Source organism: Varanus komodoensis, unplaced genomic scaffold (assembly GCF_004798865.1).
Source record: "Varanus komodoensis strain SLA01 unplaced genomic scaffold, ASM479886v1 scaffold5, whole genome shotgun sequence".
In the NCBI taxonomy this organism is placed as follows: domain Eukaryota; kingdom Metazoa; phylum Chordata; class Lepidosauria; order Squamata; family Varanidae; genus Varanus; species Varanus komodoensis.
In genome coordinates, this window is record NW_025336087.1 from 14280856 (window position 1) to 14305249 (window position 24394).

The 24394-nt window shown below is 39.9% G+C and overlaps 1 protein-coding gene across 1 annotated transcript in view; it reads right to left on the minus strand.

Moving 5' to 3' along the window:
- Positions 1 to 24394, minus strand: part of MAP1B (microtubule associated protein 1B) — a 79303-nt gene that overhangs the window by 16590 nt on the left and 38319 nt on the right. The window contains exons 3-4 of the mRNA XM_044446150.1: positions 8577 to 8659; positions 4651 to 4791 (exon numbers count right to left, since the gene is read on the minus strand). Coding sequence (XP_044302085.1) covers positions 4651 to 4791; positions 8577 to 8659 — 224 coding nt within the window. The remainder of the gene's footprint in view (positions 1 to 4650; positions 4792 to 8576; positions 8660 to 24394) is intronic.

The window sequence follows — 24394 nt, forward strand, 5'->3', positions numbered from 1 at the left end:
CCTAAGAAATAATCCCCCCCACCCCCGGGTGTGTGTGTGATAGGATAGTGGAGGATTGGGATGAAATAAAATAAAGACAACTGAAGAACTCCATTGTGTTCATATGTTACTGAAACAGAATGGTTGGCCTATATAAAGAGATCGTATCCAAATATCAGATAAAGCTTTACCTATTATTAAAAAGAAACAAGAAATGTAATGAACAGGAAAAGTCAACACTCCTAAATATGAGAAAAATGCCAAGACAAAACATTTCAAAAAGATGGCTGAACTTATCTATATTTTAAAAAATGTTTATCATCAACTAACTAGATGAATCTCCTGACAAATAACTCTGGAATGACCATCACCTTTCTCTTGAAAAGACTGCATAACTTAGCATCTATGATAAAGAGCGGGCACCACCTTTTCATATGCAAAAATGAAGTTACTTCTAAAAGAAAATGTCATTTTATTTCAGTGTCACTCCTTACATTCCCAGAACAACTTCGTACATCTCCCACACGTATGCACACTTCTAGGACTGCAGAGGCAAGGTCGTTCTGCCGCAGCCACATACCATTAATAAAACACTGGATGTTTAAGTGCTCAACTGCATTCTAAAATAGGGCTCAAGTGATCAGACTGTTCTTGGGCCAATGTCCTTGTGTACATTCATAAGTCTGTTCTATCCCATTTCCACTCTGATTTGTGCGTTTTGGAGAGGGCGGTTTTTGGAAAGAAATCTGCATAGATTCTTCACACCATCTCCCAAATAAGCATGTCTATATATATTGTGTCATAAAATCCACACTTTAATATCCATCCTGGTAATTGTTGGTTTTGTTTTTGTTTTTCAAGGGACAAACAGACTAATGCACCTATTAAGGGTGCAACGCTATGCATACTTTAGAACTGTAAGACTTTTTCCTACCCAGATGCTTCAGATTGCATCCTTTGTTAAGGATGCTCAAAAAGTGGAGGAAACAACTGTAGCTAAGAACAGTGATGTCATCAAACACTGAGGTCAAATCACCAGAAAGCTTGTACCTGTTTAACAGGATACACAGAGCTGGGGAATGGGATGTGGTAAAATTCTGGATCTGCCCATAATGCAGACAGCATGAAAAAAGGCTAATCTGGATGTGTGTTCACAATTTGCAGAAAGTAGATCTGGGAGCCAACCCTCAAGTTCACTGATTAGATTAGATCCCCAAGACTCTGGGAACCATTAGTAAAGGAGAAATAGGGGCTAGTTCTTCTTTGGAAAGCTACGTGTGCAATACCCTGTGTAGAAACTGAGTAGGAGTTACATAGATATATTCCCGGCAATCAAACCAGAAAGGTAAAAAGGAGGCCTTACCTGGAGTGGCACAAACATTTGCTAAATATAGTATAAGGCTAGGCTGCCCATGCTATTGATTCAAATGGCAATTTACACTAGAATTAGAGTCACTCTATGTCTGTCTATATGTGCTATAAAAATGCATAATTCAGCCTGACAGTCTGTTTACCATAGGTTTCTTGCCCAACAGGAATTTGCAGACACTATGCATTAATTGTAAGCCAACATAATGTGTAGAGAAACAGACAAACAAAAAAGGAAAGGCAGAACTTCTACTTAACAATCACAGATAGTTGTAGTTAGTTGATACACACTTTGCCAATTCGGAAAATGTTGGTATTTTAAATGCTCTGTAGCCAAATTAGTAAGGTTTTAAATGTGGCAATATCAAATAATATATCCTGTGAATTGCTGAGCAGGGTTATCAATGAAATACAGTGTGCCAAATGTTCAAACATTGCCATATTAAGAGATACTGCTTTCATTTTACAAGTATTTATATCTCCCTGACTGTGGAGAAAAACTCTGCAAATATCTGAGCTGCGTCTGCTAAACCCCTGGAAACTATGAGAGCCAATTCCATTTTAGTTTTTAGACATGGGTGCAAAATGTACCTGGGTTTACAGGGTAAATTAAATTTGCAATGTAATTGGCTGTTGAATGGTTAAAGACTATTTCCCTTATAATATACACAGAAGTGAGAATTAGGAAAGGAACCTGTTTCCACACTTTTCTTGAACTTTGTTTCAAATTGCTTTCTGGAATGCAGAAGGAAAATTGCTTAAGGAAGGCCCATTGCTTGTCAGTCTCAGGATCTGGTGTAAATGTGTATTTGTAATATAAAGGACTGTGATATCACTATGCAAAGCCCCTAAAATAGTGCAGTTTGAGCACTTGCAACAATCTCAAGGTATCCAGATTCTCTCCACCATGCTTAAAATTTAAGCTCAATTGGTTACCAGGTGGCTTTCAGACACAATTCAAGGGACTTGTTTTAAAATTTACAACCATACAAAGTATAGTCACTGCTTTGTGTTGGTGCTGCACCCCTTCAAGTCACCTTGAATGCCCTCCCTATGAATGAGTACCCTCCAAAATGTTCTGTCTGTGCAGCCCTGCTCAGCTCTCAAGGCTGTGGCTCCTTTTCTGGAATTGTCCATCTCATTTGGTCTTTGTCTTATTCCTCTGCCTTCAACTTTCTCTAGCAACACTGTCTTTTCCAGTGAGTCCTTCCTTCTCACAATCTGCCCAATCTAGCCTAACTTTTGTCATTTTTGCTTTCTGGGCAAGCTCTGGCTGGATTTGTTCTAAGACCCATTTGCTTGTCCTTGTATCAGTCTAGGGTATTTACAAAGCTCTCCATGTTTCTAGCACATCAGTTTCTTTGTGTCAGCTTTCTTCGCTGCCCAAGCTTTCACACACATACTTCACAACTGGGAATGCAACAGGGCGGATGATGATCTCAGACTCATCTCCAATGAAATGCCTTTATACTTGAGGATTTTTTCTAAATCCTTCATCACTGTCCTTCCAAATCTCAGTCTTCTAATGTCTTGGCTACAGCATTGATTTAGCTAAGATATGCAAAAGTTTACACTAATTCAATTTCTCCTTTGCTCATGAGGACAATCAAGGGCTGAGGCACACCCATTTCTTTCAGAACCATCCATAGTTTCCCATGATCCACGCAGTCAAAGGCTTTGCTGAAGTCTAAAACACAAACTGATTCCTGGTGCATTCCAGTAGCCAACATGTTTTTGCAATACGATGTTAAGTGTCCCTTCCTTTTCAAAATCCAGCTTCACTGTCACAGCATTCTTGCCCCATAAATTTATTTGATGTAACATCTGGAGCATCACTTTGCTTGGATGAGATTACTGTAATGGTCTGGTAGTTGCTGCACTCCTTAGCATCTCCTCTCTTAGGGATTGCAATGTATATTGACCATTTCTAGTCTGTGGGCCATTGTCTTGTTTCCCATACTAGCTGACATATTCTTGTTAGGATGTGGTCCAATTCCATTTCTGCAGCATGGAAAAGTTCTGTTGGTGACCTGTCTACTCCAGAGGCTGCATTCCTTCCAAGTGTTTTCAGAGCGGCTGTCACTGCCAAATATTGCAGTTTCTTTCTCAAAGGATCCCTTTTCAAAGAAGTGGGTCATCTTTTTATTTCTTCTCCATAGTTCTTCTACCTTCCCTTTATTTAATCCAGGTTAGATAGTATGTTCCCCTGTTTGTCTTTCAGAATTCCTAATCTGAAAGTTAGAATTTCTCTGTCTTTGGGATTTTCCTCTTTTGCTGTTTTCTTCTATTTCGTTGTATTGGCCACTGTAATGGTTCATGTTTGTCCCCAGGTAATAATTGCTGAAAAGTTTCATTCAGGATTCAGATACTATTTCTGTTACCTTTTGCTTCTTGCCTGTCTTTAGCAATTGTGTGCCTTGGTTAATGCTTACTGTAAAGGAAATTCTCTTTTTACATGTTCTTACTTGTGTATTAAGATCTTGTGAAGAGGCCTTTTCACAAATGCCCGCTTTCTGATGTGCAGCAGCTACAAATTTCCCTGCCCAGAGTGAATTCACAGTCTCCCAGCATTTTACCCTTAAGAAGCTGGCAGAAAGAGTTCTGTCTTGCTGAAACTTAATTAATTTATGATTAGGCAGAAGTGTTTTCACCCCCCACCCCAAAGCTTTTGCTTTGTACTTTGGTATTTGCTTTATCACACATTTTGTAATACAACTTAGTATCTTTGTTATTTTGGTCCCAACCCCTTATTGTTAAAGTTTGTAACACTGCAATCCTGCAGCCACCAGACACTGTCTAGGCAGGCACAGGAAAAGTTGGAGACCCAGTTCTGGGCTCAGAAAAGTGCTCCAAGGTCAAAGCTGAGACTCTGGTGCCAGAGCACCGCACCCTCACAGCCAGTGTGGTTCTTTCCACACTGCCTGTGGCTCCTTAGTTTGAAGACCGACTTTGAAGCTGGGCACGGGAGGGTGGGAGTGGGGACTGTCATCCTACAATGAATTCTGGTGCTCCTGCTGCCTTTGCCTTCTCTCCTTGCAAGCTGCTATAAAACATCAACATGACCTAAATCCTCCATCTAAGTCTTTTGGAGGGCAAGGGAAGGGCAGAGGCAACCCTCTCCCCTGTGCTCCTCCTGCCCTCCATTTGATACCCAGAATCCTTTGAGTTTGGAGGGCTATGGGCAGCCACATGTGATGGCGCCCTAGATCTGCAAAATGTACAGATAACTAATGTTGAAGAAAACAAAGACACTTTAGAGCCTTGTCACATATGGTGAGAGTAGCAAACTATTAAAGGGCAAACCTCTTGGTCAGTGAAGATCTCAATAAAATTCTGAAATGAGAAAGACCCAGACTGTAGAATGAGCTCGCCGGTGTTTTCAAAGCTCTGCCCAGTCAGTACCAGCAGCTTGTGTCTTGCAGCATCTGTGATCATTAAACGCACCTGTGATAAAAGGCAAACCAATACCTTTGAAACATTTCCTGCATCTCTGTACAGATAAGCAATCGATGTGTACAAAACTCAAATCATTATCAATTCAATGAAGCTGTGTATGATTCACTTTGTATTTTTTATCCAAACACACTGGAAGACTAGACATATGTAAGTGTGTGTATATATATATATATAAGCAAAGAGAAAGATGCATACAGAAAGATGCATACCCTGATCCACCATCTTAATCCTCAGGTCAAATAAAAATCCCTATAACAAACTCAGACTATAACCAAAAAACAAGCAGCAGCACAGGCAAGAGAATGACATTAAACCAATCAGGTTAAAACTGCAGAAAAACAAACACAGCCAATAAAGCCATGTCAGCTAATGCTTAAAATGATTGGAAGCACAAATGTCTTTGCTGGGCACTAAAAAGACACAATAGTATGCACTACATGAGCTTTCCTGGGGAGAGAAATCCACAAAAAAGTGCTATGAATAAGAAGAACAAATGACTGAACATGCACGTTTGATCATGAACCAAAAATGTGCATTAATCATTCCATTCCTTTCTAATGGAATTTTAGCTAGCATTTCAAAGCTGAAATAAACAAGGAATCTTTAAGAGGCTTTGCACTCCTAAACACACTTCTTAGGGAGTAAATCCCAATGAACACAATGCATGCAGAAATACTAACTTTTTCATAAACATGTGTATCAGTGTTCTGTTAAAAACTTACCTGGGTAATAAATAAACTGTGTGCAGGGTTTAGGGCTAACAGGCCAGTACAGACCTCTATTAAATGAGTAGTAGAGGTTTTTAACAGAGACAATGCGCCCTGTTGCAAAAGTGCTGCAGTGGCAGGAGAAGCTTTGATGGTCAACTTGCCTGTTTTGCAATGCTTAAGTCCCAGGATGTGAACCTGAAACCCCCAGGGGTTTTGAACAGGGCTGTCTTGACACATGGGCCTGATGGGCACTTGTCCGTGGGCCCCATACTAATCTGTGTATGTTAACCCTTCATTTTTACATTTTTATTCCTGTGAGTAGTTGTCGTAGGGGCCCCAGTACACTGCTTTGCCCGGGGCCCATAATGCTAAGACAGCCCTGGTTTTGAAGGGGTACAATAATAGAAGAAGTAGCTTCTTCAAACCAGATGCCAAGATACGCATCTACATATATTTAGATATTAGGTGGAGGGTCAGAGCAGCATGGTTTTTTGATGCCAAAAATGATCACTTTCAAAAATAACTTTGTTCTCCTCTCCCTCAGTGTTTCTCAAGTGCACCCAACAGTGGACTTACTGTTTTAGGTGAATTATTGATGCTGACTGGAACAGCTGAATTCTCTCAAAACAGTTTCTCAACAAGCCACCTTTTTACATGTATCGACAGTAAAAAAAAATCAATTGTTCTTAAATAATTCCATCTTATACCATGAAAAAAAATTCTGCTTTGAAGTCAGGGAGTTGCCTTTACAGAGAGTTCAAGGGTATTCATGAAAAAGCTTGAAACAGCAGAAAACCACATAATCAGAAGTAAATCCCATGCTGCTTTGACACTAATTGTGTTGGGATATCAAAATGTAACATTATTCTTGATGGGTCAAGTCCATGTTTTGTATGATTTTTCCAGAAAACACTGAGGATGGTATTCAGCTGTCTGATGAATGTCACTTAAATCTTATTTAATTGCATCAAATCCATTAAAAATGGAATAATCTTTCTTTATTGTTTCCGTTGTTTTGGTGGCAAAGCTCTGGGAAAGTTGCCAGTTTTTTTGTACAAAGACATTAGCTTTACCAATATCTCCCACCCCTGATATATTTAACACTTACATATGACTGCTGCATTCTGTTCCTAAACTTTGTATACTTGTTGATGGACATAAAAGTCATGCAGAAATGGATAACACAAGAGGAAAGAAACCAAAATCAAATTATTCTTAGAATTATATTTATTTATAAAGTTGAATGAGGTCTCTGGATTTTGCTATTCAAAATTTTCTGAAAGACAAAACTCTTACCAAATGAGAATAAAGAGTAATAAAAGCTTTTAAAAAATAAACGGAGACTGACAAAATGACAACTGAGGAACTAAAAGCATTAAAACCAACAATGCATTGTGGGGACAGGGTTGGATCTAGAATGCGTTAGTCACACATTAGCCCTTTTAAAATGAATGTTAGTCTTGACTAACTTGATTCAGTGATTTCAATTGGGCTGAGATAAAATTGTGCTAAAGGAAGGTAAGGAGATGTATCTGACACCTGTTCCTGACTGACTTTTTCACAATCTGGAAAATCAAGCCAAACAATAGAAACAAAGAGAAGTCTTACTGACAAATTGCAAATTGACCAATTACCTGGTCTGGATCTTACTGAAAACTTCTTAAAGAACTGAAAAGTAAAGTTGGTAATCTTCTAAGGAAAATGTATAACACAAGAACCACGCTGAATCAGACCAAAGACCTTCAGTGCCGCATTCTGTTGCACAATGGCCAATCAGATGCCTGTCCAACATGACAGAAATGCAGTTTCTTCAGCAACTGGTACACAGATGCATGCTCCTCTGCTGCCTGAATTACTATGTAGCCATCATGACTACTAGCCATTTATATCATCATCCTCCATGAGCAGTCTTTTTACCAGGGGACTGGAAAGCAGTCAATGTATTACCCATTTTTAAAAGGCGATCCTGGAGGATTCCAGGAAATTACAGGCTTGTTGGCATAATTTCCATTAGTGGAAAGTGGGTTTAAGTAGATTTTAATTAGTGGAAAGCATGATTTAAGATAAACCTATCAAGAATAATGAACAAGCCAAACTGGTTTTTCCCTCCCCATTATCCAAATTTCACTTACTGCTGAGGCCTGAGCTGTCAGTGACTTCCAAGAAAAGAGATCTTATGGTCATGGTGGACAGCTCAATTAAAAAGTCATGGTGATAACCACCAACAGACACACTTAAAAGGGAATTATAAGAAGTTATGTTATCAACGTCTACTAGTCATGATGGTGCAACCCTACCTCTAGGACCAGAGGCAGAATGCCTTTCAATGCCCAGTGACGTGGAACATGAGTGAGAGAGGACTATTTCCCACATGGGCAGTTTGTGGGCTTCCACAAGCATCTGTCTGGCTTCATGAGAATTAGGACACTGCCTTAGGATCTTGCAGAGCTCCTGTATGTTCACATCATCTGCTTTTCCTTCAGAAATTAAAAAAGGGAGATATAGATTGCTGCCTGGGAAATGGCAGGGAACAGAAACAAAGACAGAAAGGGGGGAAAGGACCTTAGTTCACCATTAAAAATCAGGACAGTTAGAGCAGAATCTTATCACCTTCATGGGAGATGCTCAATTTGGAGGCTTACAAGTACTCAATGCAAGGCTCAAAGCACAGCTGCTGCACCTCATGTCTTGCATTTTACCTTGATGGCCATTTTCAGTTATCTAGATGCGGGGCAAGTGAGGGTACAAGCTTGTGTGAGCACAACTTTGTGTCCTCAGCCTCTGGCCTGCCAGCACACCTCTTTTCCCCCTCAGACCTCGTTGCCACATGGTTCTTTCTGCACTTCTGCAAGGGGGCAGCTGTTCAGCCTTAAGTGTCTGGGCACCAAGGCTGGAGGACCTCAGTGCTCAGACTCCAAAATATCCTACAGCCTCCCAGACAATGTAAGGAGGGCATAGAACTGCATCCTTAATAAAGCACAGTTATTGCTTCCCAAGCTCCTTTAAATGAAGCTGTTGTATGGCCATTGTGTACAATGTATGGTGCACTTTGCATTACTTTACCTCAGTGCTGACTGCTTCATCCGAAGGATTGATCAGGACTACAGTTTCTAAGACATCGCTTCTGTGGTGAAGAATTTTCTGACCTGCAAATATGGAAGGAGCAAAAAGTGAAATGTGTGGCTGGAACTTCAGTGACCTTATTTATCACCATACCAGGAAAGGTAGTTTCTCCAACCTGCTCACATTTCCTTTCCTCTGTCATAAAAAAGATTCATGCTTTCCAAAAGGTGTGAGCAGATCACAATATGAAGGCTCTGAAAAGAACAAATCCTATGTGATTATGCTCCACGTAAGACACCACTGGTGTAAATGCTCAAAAGTTAGCACGTGCCTGTTTCTCCGTGTGATGTTCCACAACCTTGGAATGACTCCCTCCCACTTCTTTTCTTTTTCTGGCATTTGGCATCACTCTTTTTCTGCTCTTTTCTCTGAGAACTGCATTGAGATTAATTAGCACTTTTATTGCAGTTGTGAAGGAAATGTCATCCAGATACCCTGGCTGGCAATTAGTCCAACACCCAAAAAAGAAGCCTGGCACAATTTAAAAAATGATTAATGAATTAATTAACCTTGACCAAAAAAAATGCAGGGAACAAGTAATTCATTTGCCAAGTTTGAAATACTACTGTTTTGTACACAGCACACATACTTTTGAGGGGAAAAACACTCCTGACGTGGAAACACTGTTCCAGTTTTAGGCATATTAGGGATCCTGTCTTTCTTCCAATGCATTTTTTTAGATGCTGCACAAGCACATTGCAAATATTTTTCTTAGTCATGTTCCTACTGCTTAGTTTAACAATTCTAGTGTTTTCAGGGCAGCTGTAGCTCTGCGGGAAAGAGGAATTGAAGTGGGATTTTTCTTCATCACTCTCTCCACCTGAAGTAAGAACTCTGACCATAGGTAAAAATGCCATGTGGTTGTGTGCCGGTGGGTGGGGAGAGAACACACCTGCCTCAGGTACTGGCTCCACTCTGACAGTGCTGCTGCACCCAAAGAGCCACCGAGTGGAAAATCACTTGAAAGAAAAATGGATACACAAAATTGCCTCTGGTGCTCCCTGCATTCTATTAACAGACCACAGGAGACCAGGTATAGGATGCTGGGAGCCCTCTAAACTTGGATGCTTCTGTCTCTCCATTTTCTGAAAGGTAGGATTGCTCCCTTATGTCAGTGTAACTGTATGTGTGCCTGTTCTGAAGTAAGCCCTATTAAATTCACTGGGACTTATACTCAGGTAAGAGTACATAGATCTGCAGCACGGAGATTAATTTTATAGGGTGACAGCTATAATCCGCTACCTTTAACAAACCTTCAGATTAGATTTCTAGCATATCAACAGTTCCAAATTTGTGCAATTTCAACAAAAAGAAGAATCGCACAATTAGGCTGGGTAGTTTTATGAAAAACATTTTTTCATACTTTTAATTGCCTCCTAGAAACAAGAGTGGATTCACAAAAAATGTTGCTGTTTATAGTATATTTATTTATTCCCTCTTTTTAGCCCAAGAATTGTATTGTAATATGGCAGATTATTTCCAACGTGAGGATGAGAATGTGATACCATCTGCTGTATCCAACTGTCAACACAGGATCAATGATAAACAAACATTGATATGGCCAAATATTCCTACCAATGCGCTATTTTACTGACACACTGCCCCCAGGTAAAGATGCCACAGATGAAGTGAACTAGCCCCTTTGTTCAGAGACTTAATTTCCACTGGTCTGATTTTAACACATTAGTCAGGCAGCCAAGTGATCCTATTGATTGTATGCTGGAGGTGCACTACAGATCATTTATTTTGTGGACAAGATCATCCCTTGTATGTATAAAGTTTACATACTGGAATCAAATACAGAAGTGCTGGTCAAGGAAGAAAGCATAGTTCTGGTGCTTTTTTCACACTGGTAATTACTGATATCGGAATTAATGTAACTTCCATCACAGATAACTGAAGTATTCAACAGACTGATCAAATAAGGTGTCAGTTTTAGCTGTTGTGGCACTGACCACCGATTCTGCCCAAACATGTTCCTAATCTCATTGTTTAAGAAGCATCTGGGGAAATTTTGGAAGAAGATTAACAAAACATACATGGCTGACGTCAATAGTAGACATTATGGGGCACCTGCCAAGGGCCATGCCTTTACACAGGGATGACTGCCAGTCCTCAGAGCCTTGTGGCTCTCCTCCTCCTCACTCTGAGGGCTTGTTCACCTCCCTTGCAGAAGCATATAAGCAGCCATCAGCATAAGAAGACAGAAGAACATCTATCGTCTATTGGCTTTGTTCTCTCCATCTGTGCAGTTGTTCAAATTAGCTCCAAAAAGAGAAGTGACATGAATAGGCAGGAGAGATGGAAGCAAGATGGAGGTGGCCCTGGTCAGGCAGTGGGCCCATGAAATGAAGGGCATGTTGCCCATGGGCCCCCCAAAGCAAATGGTGAAAATAATATGTTTATTACAGTCATTTCCAATGCTAGAGACTATAGGTTTACCACAGACATTACATCACAAAGAGTTTAATGGATGTCAGAGTCAGCAAAGCTCTCTAATAAATCTTCTGCTCACAACTGAATAATAAAATGAATTGTCAGCAGATTGGAGGTACTTTCAATTAGCTTTGAAGTATATTGACTCCTATGTTGCCTTGCCTTGTGGAAACATTCCTCTAATGCATATAAAGACAAAATAATACTGTGGGAGGGGTGTCAGAGGAAGAAGGAAGGGACTATACTTTGAAATAACTGTTTTGCATGCTAAAAAGCAATATGAATTTATTATTTTAACATTTTTAGGCAAATGGGAAAATTGGTGTCAGTGTTATCAAGGGCTAACAAAATTCTAGCTATATACCACCTAAACAACAGATGGATCTGGAATTTACGTTTTTAGATTGCGTATTAATGAAAGCTTTGGCCACCTCCAGATTTCCATGCAACACAGAATGGCTTAGATCCATGATATGAAACTGAAATTGCAGAGCTTAGTCTGCATCAGGAAAAAATGTTCTAACTGTATTGTCAGTAGAGTCTGAATGCTTCCTAATATTACTTGTCATTCACGCTCTGGTTATGGATGGCTGATCTGTGGACAACCACAAAGTGGGTTTAGACAGTGAACAAAAGCATTTTTCCTGGCGTTCCCACAGTGCAGCTTCACAGCCTTCAGCTGAAGAATCAGCTGGGGAAATCACTTATAAGTGACAGGAAGGCCTTCGATCCTCTTAACCCCCTTCCCATCACCACCTGGGTCCAAATGGACAGGTTTTTCAATATTTCAATCCTCCAGTGAATAAGAACGGAAAGTATCTATCTCACAGAAAGCCTGGCTCTTATTGCAGGCTAAGACAAGGCAACCCATGGAACGCACTTAGGGAACATATGAATGGAAAAATAATGCAATACACTGATTAGCATAATAGGGGCTACTGTACTATGCCAGACAATGAGGCTTGCAGAAAAGTAGCCTGTTTCCAATAACAGCCACCCTTAATCAGATAATTGCATGGAGTTAAATTGATTTATGGAAGGCGTACGATTTACAAGATAATCAGTGACTGAAGTGCTACTTCCAGGGAAAAGGTTCACTTTTTTAACATTGGTAAGCAAATTAAAAGATAAATAAATACTGATGGCAAAAGGTAAGTGATAACATTAAATGGATTTCAGACTGAAGCACAAGCCAATTCAGTGAAAATATATGAGGTTAACTGAAGATAAAGTACTTGGGTTTACATCCAGAATCAGCATTCCATCGATGGAAAAATACAACCGGCAGAGCAAGAGTTCCACACCCACTCCTCCCTGCTGCAGTTCCCACAAACCCTTCAAATCTGCCCCAGTGGGTTGGAGGAGCCTGTGGAGGAGATTTGGAGCCCATGAGGCACTGGAGAGGGGGGGCGGGGAGGAAGCAGAAGGCCAGTGGTTTCTTTCCACTGGCAGCGTAATTCTGGATTCAACCCTTGAAATGTAACTGAGGTGCAGCCTGATCCTATGTGTGGTTTCTCAGAAATAAGTTCCATAGAGTTTATTCCCAAGGAAAATTACACAGCATTGCAACTTGCATGAGAATCTGCACATTGTCCTATTTGTGTGAGATCCATGCAACGCCTATAAAGTTGGGGCAATATTTAAAGGGCTCATCTAAGTGGGCATTCACAAAATGCTTGCTGCATTGGCACCTCATCAGAGGGAAAGTTCGGATTTCATGGGAAAAATCCACATGACTGGTCTTACCTATATAACTTTGGTCACTGTTCAGCTGCATGGAATCCACTCCCAGAAAAAAAACCACTCTTATGTCAACAAAGTTATACTACAAGATCCTCAAAATAGCGAAAATCAATCTGGCAAGACCCAATATAATTGAGAACTAAGTCAATTCCGTCATAAAGCTTTATCTGTTTTCCTACAAGTCCTTATGATTTAACCATATATACCAGCATAGAAGATGGCCATGAAATTGGAAATAGTGAAGCAAAAATCAGGAGGTCATCTTATATGCCTGGTAAAAAAATGTATTGTATAGTTGGACCCTGGGATATAGGCTCTGATCCCCTAGTGGATGCCTGAAATCACAGGACTCCTATGCAAGTAGAAAAACTGTAAATATCTCTAGGCTTTTCTTCCTCTGGAACCTTTTATTTTCTGAAGAACACAGTTTCCAGCTTGACAGCCAGTTTTTGCAATCTCTGTTGTGATAGCAAGCGACAACCCTTTCAAAGTGCTCAAACCATTCAAGGGGCTGTCAGTAGCTGGCAAACTATTGTTGTTGTTGTGCTGAGTGTGTACAAATGTTTTTGTGATTTTTTTTACTGTGGATGGGAGCCTCAGTTGGGCATTGTCCTGCAGATACCTGCTTTTGAAATGCAGCAGGTACCAATGCTGGACACTGACTTAAAGATGCCCCAAATAAGGATTTCTTTGCTTTCTCTTGACAGCTGTCAACAAGCAAACTGTCAAGGGAAAGCAAAAACACAGGGGCTGTCTGCTCAGAAAATAAAAGTGGTGAGATTTACACCCCTCCTATTTTCTTCTTTTCCCTAACTATCCTCGGGGTACTTCACATGCTTCAATTTGGTCCAAAACTTTAACTGCTCAGGACGATGCAAAAAAGCATCCCATCCTCTTTTCAGAGAAAATTGCTTTGCCTCCTAGCTGAATCAGAATCCCTTTGAAAATGGGTTTTTGGCAGGGCTGTGGATACATATGTCCCTGTCAAATCCTCCCACTGCCCCATCAAACTCCCTTTTAATGGTTTGCCAACCACTGGCAGTCCTTCCAATATGACATGTTTGCCAGCAGGCAAAATGAAGATTGCGAAAATTGGCTGTCAAACTAGAGTTTGCAATCCCTGTAGGAGGGCCAAGGAAAAGCGAGGCAACCAACAACCCACAGTGAGTATCTGTCACGTACACCATGGTTTGGAAAACAACCCATTCACCATTGCTTATTGCCAAGGTGAGCTGTCATGACATGCAAACTCAGGAAGCAGGTAACAGATAAGCCTTCCTTAGGCTAGGTTGGCAAAATACCAAGTACCTGTTTCCTACAGTTCCTTAACAAATGTGATGCTGGTTAGCAATGAAAGATGTGTTTCCAGCTTCTTCCAATTTGAAACATTTCCAGCTCAGCTTTTATCAACCTGAATATCACTAAGCAACTCTGTGTACTGTACTCCTAAACATCTTTACTCAGAAATATGACCTTCACCATGGCACCTACACCCTAGTCGGCGCTCTCCAATATGGTATCCCACAGATGCTGTGGAATTCAACTTCCATTATTTCCATCCAGCATGGCCAATGGTCAGGAATTCTGGAACATCTGAAGGATATCAGGCTAAGAAAAGCAGTTCTAGGACCTGTGTTCAGGATGGCAGCCTAGAAGCTTCTTTGTAAAATCCAGAAATGAAAAGCAGGACATATTTTTCCACTGAACTAGGGCCAGGCTTAGGAAAAATTGCAAGGTTATTTTCCCCCCTTCAGATACTTTGCAAGCAAATATTGCTTGCAAAACAAATATTTCCCAGGATGATCATTCTTTGCACCTACAATGGCACCTGGTTAGTACAGTTTGAGACTTGGTTTCTTACTCAGGGCAGGTGATGAAAAAAAGGCCTGGGGATCTCTGTTTGGAATGAAGACACTGATGAACTGTGAAGAATAACTATGTGGGCCAGTCTCGTATAGGATGACTGTATGTCATGTAAAATTACACTGGCCTTTATGTGAACTTTAAGGGGGCGATTCGAGTTCCCTGATATTTGCTGCTAAATTTAAATAGGTGGATGGCTGCCACCTTCTCTCAACTTCCAGCAGTGGTATCAGCTACCTTGTAAAAATGTATTCTTCTGGGGATTGTTTTAATTATTGCCCATCTAACTGAATACTTAGGGAGATCTTTGGAACATTTGAAGCATTTCCTAGGAAAAGCTCAGTAGCAAACTGCGTGCCTTAAATCAAGTTGTGTGCACCTAACAGTGTTGATTGCCAGAATAATTGTAGCAGCTTTTCACACTAAGTATTGATTTGTTGTATCATTTGCCAACTTTATGTGACATTTAATTTGCTGTCAAACTACTGCCATTAATCGACTACAGACAAACAGCTGACCTTTTACCTTCATTAGTTACCATAGGGGACAAACTTTTCCCCACAACTGTCATATATATCACACCCTGCAACATTGCCCCTGCTTCATTTTTAATAATGCTGTTAGACCAGGACCTCAACAGCAGCCACCCCAACAAAAGCCCCATCCCAAAATCAGAAGAAAAAAGAAACAGGACATTTGGTACACTGCTGATGCTTAAAGAAAGCAAGGACACAATATAGCTGATGTTAAATGCTTGATGTCGATTCCAGTGGGGGAAACATTTTTTGTTGGATTCTGCCCAGCCCTAGAAGATTAATGTATAATTATCTACCTGGCTTAGCTTCAAAATCTCAAATGCACAGCAAAGCAAAGCAATCTCTTTATTAGCATGTGTATTTTTAATAGGATTTTAGTTGTTCCATGTCTTAAAAATATGGCTGAATTGATCATTGAGCCCAGATTTCTAGCTTTCAAATAAAAAAGAGCAAGTCCCCACTTCTTATAGAACCTTAAGATACAAGACAAAATCTTGTGAGAAACGAGTCTGCTATCACCTTTCAGTGTTTTTAGCCAATGACCTGGTTCACGTGAACAAAACAACCCATTATGGGTTGTTTAAACCAAGATAGGCTGTAATGCATGCTGGTGATTGCAGGACATTTTGCACAGCTATGGGTTCTGTGAGGGTTAAACAATTTTTGTATAATCCTTGATTTGCTATACGCTGTTTACACTTCACATAACTCATGCGGCTTCAGCATGATTAGAGGCAGACTATGCAAAATTCTGATGATTGCACTGCAGCTCACCATGACTTAAAAATGCCATTGTGGACTCCATGAAGTCACAGCTATGATTGAAATGTAGAATGACCACTTTTCTGCAAAAGGTACTTTGTGTTTCATTTGGGACCTCCCCCCCCTTTTATCCCTTCTGGAATAAGAGATTACTGCCCATAGAAAACAATTAAAAAACCCAGAAATGTAGTTTAGCTGAGATTGAACAGTAGCATATTTAGCTAGGGTTCATGTTCTGTCTAGTTCAGTTATTTCTTCCAAAAAATGGATTGCTGATTTTTGACAACATTTTAAAACATTTAAAAAAATCACCATGCAAATGTAAATCCAGTCTAGTTGTAAGTCCATATTTTGTGGGGTGGGGGTGGGATGGGAAAACGGTGGCTGAATATGGGCTATGCCTAAGCCCTGCAAAACAGTCCATTGTTCTTACACCCATGATACGTTAATGGGTATATAACATCCCATAACATTTTACCTGTACAGAATGATCCCAAATCTTCTAGTCATTGATGCTGTGGGTCACTTCACATATGCCAACACCTGAAATGTCATATTTGTATGTTGCAAAAGACACACCCTGCTTGGAACCAGAACTGTAAAAAACTGCACATGGAATCCAAGTGATGGATATACTGCTTACCAAAAGTTTATCCATCAGACAGAAATCGTCTATGGTTCTGTTTCAAGTAGCACAAAAACAGAAGTCTAGAACTAAGTCAAACAAAAACCCTCAGACTGTCTAGAGAAAGTACATTCAGTTTAAAAATGCCTCCTTTATGTTCTCTACCTTGCATCAGCAACATTAATAAATAATGAATTCCAGATTAGAACGTATTTCTACCATTGCTTAATGCAAATGGTGTCAATCTTTTAGAAGTCCATCTATCCCTTGATCGTAACTTCTAATGAAGCCTGACATTTCCCCAATCTAAAGAAACTCCTTGTCTCTCAGAATTTCTCTTTTTGAAGCCTTTGTATGCCTGAAATGTTTGCTTAGTATGGCTCCAGGGACTAGTCCCCAAGTGGTTTAGGACTTTAGGTTGCAAGGTTTTCTGTGACAGCAGCACAAAAGAAACAATAGGCCCAGAAAAAAGATGGTATAGACAAAGTAGAAAGTCTCTGGAGGAAAAGAGATTTATGAATAGTTACAGAAATTTCACGTAAAAGATCTCAAGAGGGAGAACAAATTTCAACAGCTGAAGTAATACAACCGTCAGGGTCCAAAGTAATAAAATTGTTTAGTCTAATGACTCAACAGGCTACACATAATTTTATTCACTTTTCTTAACTGTTTCCTGGGCTCAAAATTTTGGCTGGCCTCTATGATGGCAGGTCCCCTCTTCCCCAAGGAACCAGTTCTTGTCCCGGACATGAGCGATGTATTGGAAATGCAGCTTGTGCCTTCTTCTCCAGCTTGCTGCTGAATGAGAGATGCAGGGGCATAATGCCTTGTTTTGACAGGTGCTCTGATCTCAGAGTGCCAATCAAGCACTAAGCAAGCCCACATTCCTCTTGCCATCAGTTTGGAGCTGGGAGGGAGAGACCTCAGTTCATCAGCCTGCTCTCCCTCTCATCTAATAGGCACTCCAAGGTTAGAGTTTGCATTGCATGAAGAGTTACAATTTTGGGTGGCTTTATAAGACAACCACAAATTCACAGAGGATACGGTTCTCAATGGATGCTAGTTCTGATGGTATCAGAGGCCATGCGCCAACATACACCAGTTGCTGGGGAATATGACTGGAAGGATTCTCTTGGTGTCATTTAACCTACTTGTGGGTTTCACACAGCCAGAGAGCAGCTTGGCTATTATGTGAACAGAATGCTTGTCTCTCCTCATGTACTAGGTTTAAGGACAATCTGATGTGCTTCCGCCTCCAGTGACCATCTTAAACTGGAGAAAGGAGCTGGGATATGTACTTCTGGCTTGCAAGCACAGAACCAAGAGAAATATCTAGCTTCAGCAGAATTTGGGGCTCAGGAGGGCTCATCCCCTTTTTAGCACCAGGTTTATTAGAAGCTGAAGGCTCATCTCCCTTCTAGAAGAGCCTGGTTCACCTCTTGCCATGGTGAGTGTGGATCATACCATAACGAGAATCATAACGAGGGTGTGGAATGGGCTTTCACAGGAGGTCGTTAAGGCCCCATTGGTGAGGGTGTTCAAAGACGGGCTGGACATGCACATGGTGGGCATGTCTTGAGCGGAGCCGTCTGGTGCCGGAGGTCAGACTAGATGGACCAGGAGACCCCTTCTGACTCGCTCTGTTTCTATGTTTCTAACTTCACCAAACTCTGCTGGTTTTGTATGTTTTGAAAAAGCTTGCATTCAAATTCCTTTAGACACCACAGGCATCTGACAGAGAAGTTTTTATGATACAGAATTCTTACTTAAGAAGGTTTTATGATAGGAAATTTGAGTAAAATAGTGCAGCTCTAAAATCTTTCCCAACACACAATGCACAACCAGTTTTCCCACTTCCCACCTCTTGGTATTATAAAGTTATATATTTCCTGATGAGCTAAATAAAATGGGAGGGGATCAAAGCAGCACAAGTATCTAAAATAAGCTACTATTTATCATAAGAAAGGGAAAACTGATACATCTGTGAGTATCCATTGTTGAAACTTTACAACAAGGTTTATGGATTCATGCAAACGTGACATGCACAAAATTCTGCACACAACTTCTTCATCCTAGTACAAAAACTACCTTATGTAGGTCAAATAGGGGGCATTTCCATGGAATGGGCAAGAAGAAAAGAGGCCAAGCTATTCTAGTCCCTTGGACTGTTCTCCTCCTGCATTTGACAACCTAAATCAACCTTTTAGAAGGCTTCCATTTTACAGGTAGTTACATTAACGAGTGCACAGAAAAGTAAACTAGTGAAATTTAGAGACTGTTCAGTCTTCAAGCAACAGTAAGATTATATTATGCCTACGCATAGTTGAAATATACTATATTTTTCTTTATGTCCCCAAATTTGGAATTGATATGCTTAAGTTATTTCTTTAAAAAAATAGCAAGAGCAATGGAGTCATGACTCTGAGAAAAGAAAATAGGAGGAGGCCATTTCAGTTTAAAATCAACTCTTCACATGGGCAGAAGTTATTTCCACAGATTGGAAGGATCGTTACTTTGATTTATGCAACTTATTAACAGATGTAACACAGCAAAACCTGTTAGGTTTCAGTAAAAGATGGTATTTTATAAATGTTTCATTTTGCTCTGCTAGAAAACAAAAGGCAAGGGGAGAAAAATGTGCTTGCAACAGTCATGCAGCCACCTGGAAGACTGGGGCTGTCACAGCTGGGGAGGGAAGAGATAAACCTTTTGCTCCATGCAGTCCTAGTTACAACAGTGTCTCCCACAGGTATAGTTAGGGAAAATAAAGCAAGGGACACAGATGCACACGGCAGAGCAAACTGCACTATGCAGTTTGACCCTGATGAGTGAAAAATAAAGAAAGCACCTAGTTAGTACTATTAGCCTGATTGTGAGTTTGCCACGTACATTTATAATACTGCCTAGCAAAAAGGAAGTATTATTCTTATGTATCAGTTAAGCCACAAAAATATAAAGTCAATAAATTGCAAGCATACACATTTTTCTCTGCATTTCTCACATTCCCCAAATTATGGATATCTGCCCCCTCTCTCATGTATGTGTGAGATATTGATTAGTCTTATTTTATATCTTTCAAATACTTTCCCAAGTCAGCTGTCTCTCCCAAGTAGTAGTTAAATATGGATTTTGTTAAACCCTGTAAGACTCAACAGTCAATTCTGGCTTTTTAAAAATGCATTCTTTTCCTCAGATACTACAAACTGGAGCTCAGCTCAATTCTGAAGATCTTCTGTTCTGTTTCTGTGAGCAGGAAAGCTAGCAGAACATCCTGATATCTATAATCACTTCTGACCTCAAATATCCACAAGTAAAATGTGGAACAAAATGAACAGAATATGTATTTGGGAAAATGAGTAATACATCATCTCCAGCATTTATGTAGCACAATTAAAGTTCATGGTGCTCTGATTAAAGGAATCAAGCAAAACCTCCCTCACAGAAACATATAGTTAGAGTGGGCCTGAAAGGCAATCTAGCCCAACAGATAACCCCTTTCAATGCAGGACAGTCCACCCACTAGATTATTGGTTCCACTGCTAAACTGCACTTATCTATCATCAATGTGTTAACTAAATGTTCAACCAAATTCTATCTCACTGTAGCTTAAGCCTATTGCATCTAGTCCTGATACCTGTGCAGCAGCAAAGAACAAGTCTCTCCCGACTCCTGTGCAGCAACCCTCCAGGTATTTGGAGAGTGCCATCATGTCCCCTACTCCATCTTCTTCAGTTTCAACATAAACAGTTCTTTCAACACTTTCACATAAGCATTCATATTCTATAACACTGTCCATTTTCTTTGCCTTCTTCTAAACATATTCTAGGTAGTCTTTTTTCCTTCTTAAACTATAGCACTCAGAACAGGACACAGTACTCCAAATAGGTTGGACAGTTATAAAAAATAAAACAGAATTATTCCTTTTCAAGACTTGGAAGCTGCTTTGCACTACTGATTCATAATCGGCTACAATGCTGAGATCCTTTCCCCATGCACCACTGTCAAACAGAGTATTTCTCATCCTTTACAAGTACATTTGATCCTACACCCAAGGGGTACAGCAATGCTGTTGTTAACTAGAAGAAGGCCATGACTGGCAGAAATTATTCCCCCCCCCCCTTTCCCTCATGGCAGCCCCCAGAATGATCCCCAAATCTGCTCAAGCATTTAAGTTAAGTAGATGGGGCTAAGGATAGGGAGGACTTAATTGTGCAACTGGACATCCCATTCACAAAAGAATTGGATCCAATCTTTCCTGCATGTCTCTCTTGAATTCATTTCAGCCTAGTTTTCCATTTGTCAAAACCTTTGAAATGTATTCCTATTACCTAAAGCATTTACTGTCCAAACTTTGTAAGGAATTCCCATACCCCTTTATTCTAAATTAGTGATTAAAGTGTTGAAGAGTACCAGAACCAGGAGACAACTAATTTGAAATCTTTCTCCAATTTGATATGGGATAACTGGTGAGTACTCTTTTGCTATGATTTTCCAACCAGTTTGGAATCCACTTGATTGTATTACCATCTGGCCCACATTTAATCAAAGAGCTCGGCCAAATATTTTGCTGAAATTAGGACAAATGAGCTCCACAAAATCCCCACAATCCTCTAAGCTAGGTACCTGATTTTTAAAAGAGGCAGAGAGATAAGATGAACATGGCAATATTTATTCTTAACAGTTTGATGCTGGCTTCTACTAATCACTACAGCTATCAAGATGCTTACAAATCAAATTCTATTTATTCCAGTATCTTCCCTAGCGTTCACGTTAGACTGGAACTGCCTAACTGGCTGCCATCCTTCCCCCCACTTTTTTTTTTAAAGACTGAGATGTTCTCTCTAGCGTTTCCAGAACTGCTGCAGCTTACCTGTTCTGCAGATTTCTCCAGATGACAGGCAGGGTCTCTGACAATGTATCAGCAAGGATGCAATTCACTTGGCCATTAAGATTCCCATTATTTAATGTAGCTTATTATTTCCTGGCCAGCTTCTCATCAGTACATGTAATCCTGACTTCTCATGCTTCTTAAAAGTAAGGTTGTACAGAGCCCAACTTGAATGGTCAGATTCCAGTCCTAGGAGTCATTTCATCAAGTTTTAGTTATACCTACCAAGTCATGTTTACCTTCCTGTAGTGGGAGTTCAAGCTCAGCTTGTTAAGTCACATATTCTTCATGTTAGTATATACAGACACTAAGCTTTGGCTATTCTGTTCCAGTACCTCTCCTCCTTGTTTTTGTGTGACTCCCATTCCCCAGGAGTTTATAGAAATGGTGGTATGGGGAAAGAATAAGGAATTGGGAAAAAAGAGATGTTCTTGGAAGGCAAATATAAGAATGAGTGAGCAGCATTGTTTACTAATAATATGATGCTACTGAGGATGGTAGTTTGGGAAAAGAAGAGGTGATATTAACAGGCTAAAGAGAATAAGGAATATCAAATAACAAATTAGTATCTTAACATTTAGTATTATATTGCTCTATCTTAACAACAGAGCAATAAAATGCATTGCCTTATTTAATTTATATAAAGTTGTAAAAGTCTATATAAAAATCAATGATACACAGTATATGTTGCTACAAGCATACTGTGGGTGTCTGTAGGACAACAGACTGGAAATACGTAACATTTGCAAACATCAGAAAAGGTAGCAGTGTTTGGAAGCCTTGATTTGTATAAATTCACATAAAATTAATAAAACTATTTGTCTCTGAATTGGGAAAAATAGTATGCTGAAACTTAAAAAATCAAAACCCAATAACCTTGGATTTTCTTCTGAACAAACACAGTATTTGAACTCTCTTAGCTTTTCACATCAGTGGCAATCCCATCTTTAAAATTCAGTTTCATATGCCTCTTTGCTGCTCCCTTATTGAACTACTTGGCTTTATGCAGTATAAATAATATATTACAAAGCCCTAGAAGGTTTCCCGTCATTTTAATATATTTATAAAGGTTCCCCCTGTCAGTCTTCACAGAGTGTTATAAATTGATTTTCTGAGGTGCTTAGGGATACCAGGGATCACTTATTTGCATTCTGCACTATTTCAGTGAAACAGCTCACAGAAGCAATTTGTAACACCAAAATATTATCAACGGAGGCCTTTAAAATGTGAGAAGTCCCACTAGTCTTTTAGTTGTTCATGAAACCAGTGTCTAAAAAAATGTATGTGTCAAAATTTAACACTGAAGTAGTATACACAATTTTAAAGCAGTAACTTAGAACAATCTTGGAGAAAACAAAGGGTGTTTTTCTAAACCACATTTTGCATAATCTGGCATAGCCAAAGAGGCTTTTCAGTATTTGAGTCAGTCAGAAAATCCTAGCTGAGGTTGAATTTCCATCCCTGTTTATTTGAATACAGTCTTTCCAATTTGCACTGATCACATCCTAGAATCTGAATTTCATATTTAACCCCTTCTTTAATTCTACACATAGATATTTGCCCATTGACACATCTTTTGTAAAATCCTGAAGTACTGGTTAAATTTGGGTAGTATCCCAATGGAGTTCTGGGCACTAGCACAAATAATGTTACACTAGTATAAACCAAGGTTTGCACAATTAACTTGCACAACGGAGAAATGCTTCCTCTAATTTCTTAGACTTCTTCAAAGCTGAGGAAATGGTGATTCTACCAGGGACTAAACCAGGGGCAATGATAGAGCTGCAAGGACCCTAAGCGAGACACTGACAGCCATACCCAAGAAAGCAACCTGCCACACTTCCACATCAGCAGAAGATGATGGCACCTGTCATCCTCTTCTCTCATCATTAGATCAGGCTTCCTTTTCATCCATCCTTCCCAAACACCCACATGTTGTCCCCCTCCTTGCCTCCTTCCACAACCTGTTCCACAGATGTCAAATAATTGCCAATCCCATTCAGATGCTGTTATTAAATTTGGAAGGCTCAACCACTGACCAATCCTGAAAAGGTATTGATGTGGACTTGACTAAGCAATGCATCATGGGATCCAGGTTAGTGATAAACGTTTACCTCTATCTTATTTTGGGGGATCATTCTAACTATGCTCCTTAAATGAAACGAACTTCGGTACTGTAGCTACAGTTATGTAAGCTCTCATTAGCATGACTGATTGGAGGGTACTGTGAGATGGTGTTGGCCAGTCCCAAACTGTGTACGTTAAAAAGTGGTTTTAGACTTTAAGGTTCAGGGAGCCTGCAGGGGACTTCTGCCATTCTCAGAGCCTATTATGGATAACATACCTCCCCTGCTTAACAACGCTTCTATCAGCACCCCCTCCTATGGAGGATAGATAACGATCCATGAATTGTTTTTTGAACAATAGATTTAATAGAATAGATTTTTAGAAATTTAAACCAAATTTTCAATTTTTAAAAAAAACCATTGAAAGTTCCTGGCTTCTACTTTCTGTGTTTAAAGCCAAGTGTTGCTTTGCATTTTGTTCATTATTTTATTTTATTTTATTTTATTTTATTTTATTTTTGAGAGCGAGGGTGAACCAAGACAGAAAAAAGCAGAAACGAGTAACACTGGAAAGAGAGAAGAAAGAAAATGTCCAGTGTGCATTTTCCTCAAACTAAGGTTGCAATATGATACCTAACTTGCCTTGGGAATAAGCCATGCTGAAATCAATGCACAGCATGCACAGAATTGTGCTGTTAGCCTCAAACTGTCACAGCTGCTGGCTATAGACCCTATATGGGAATATGTTAAAGACATTCCCCCTTTAAATAAAGGCAAAGCAAGCAAAATATATACAGCAGGAGAAAGAGAGATCTTTTAGACAACTATCCAACACTATT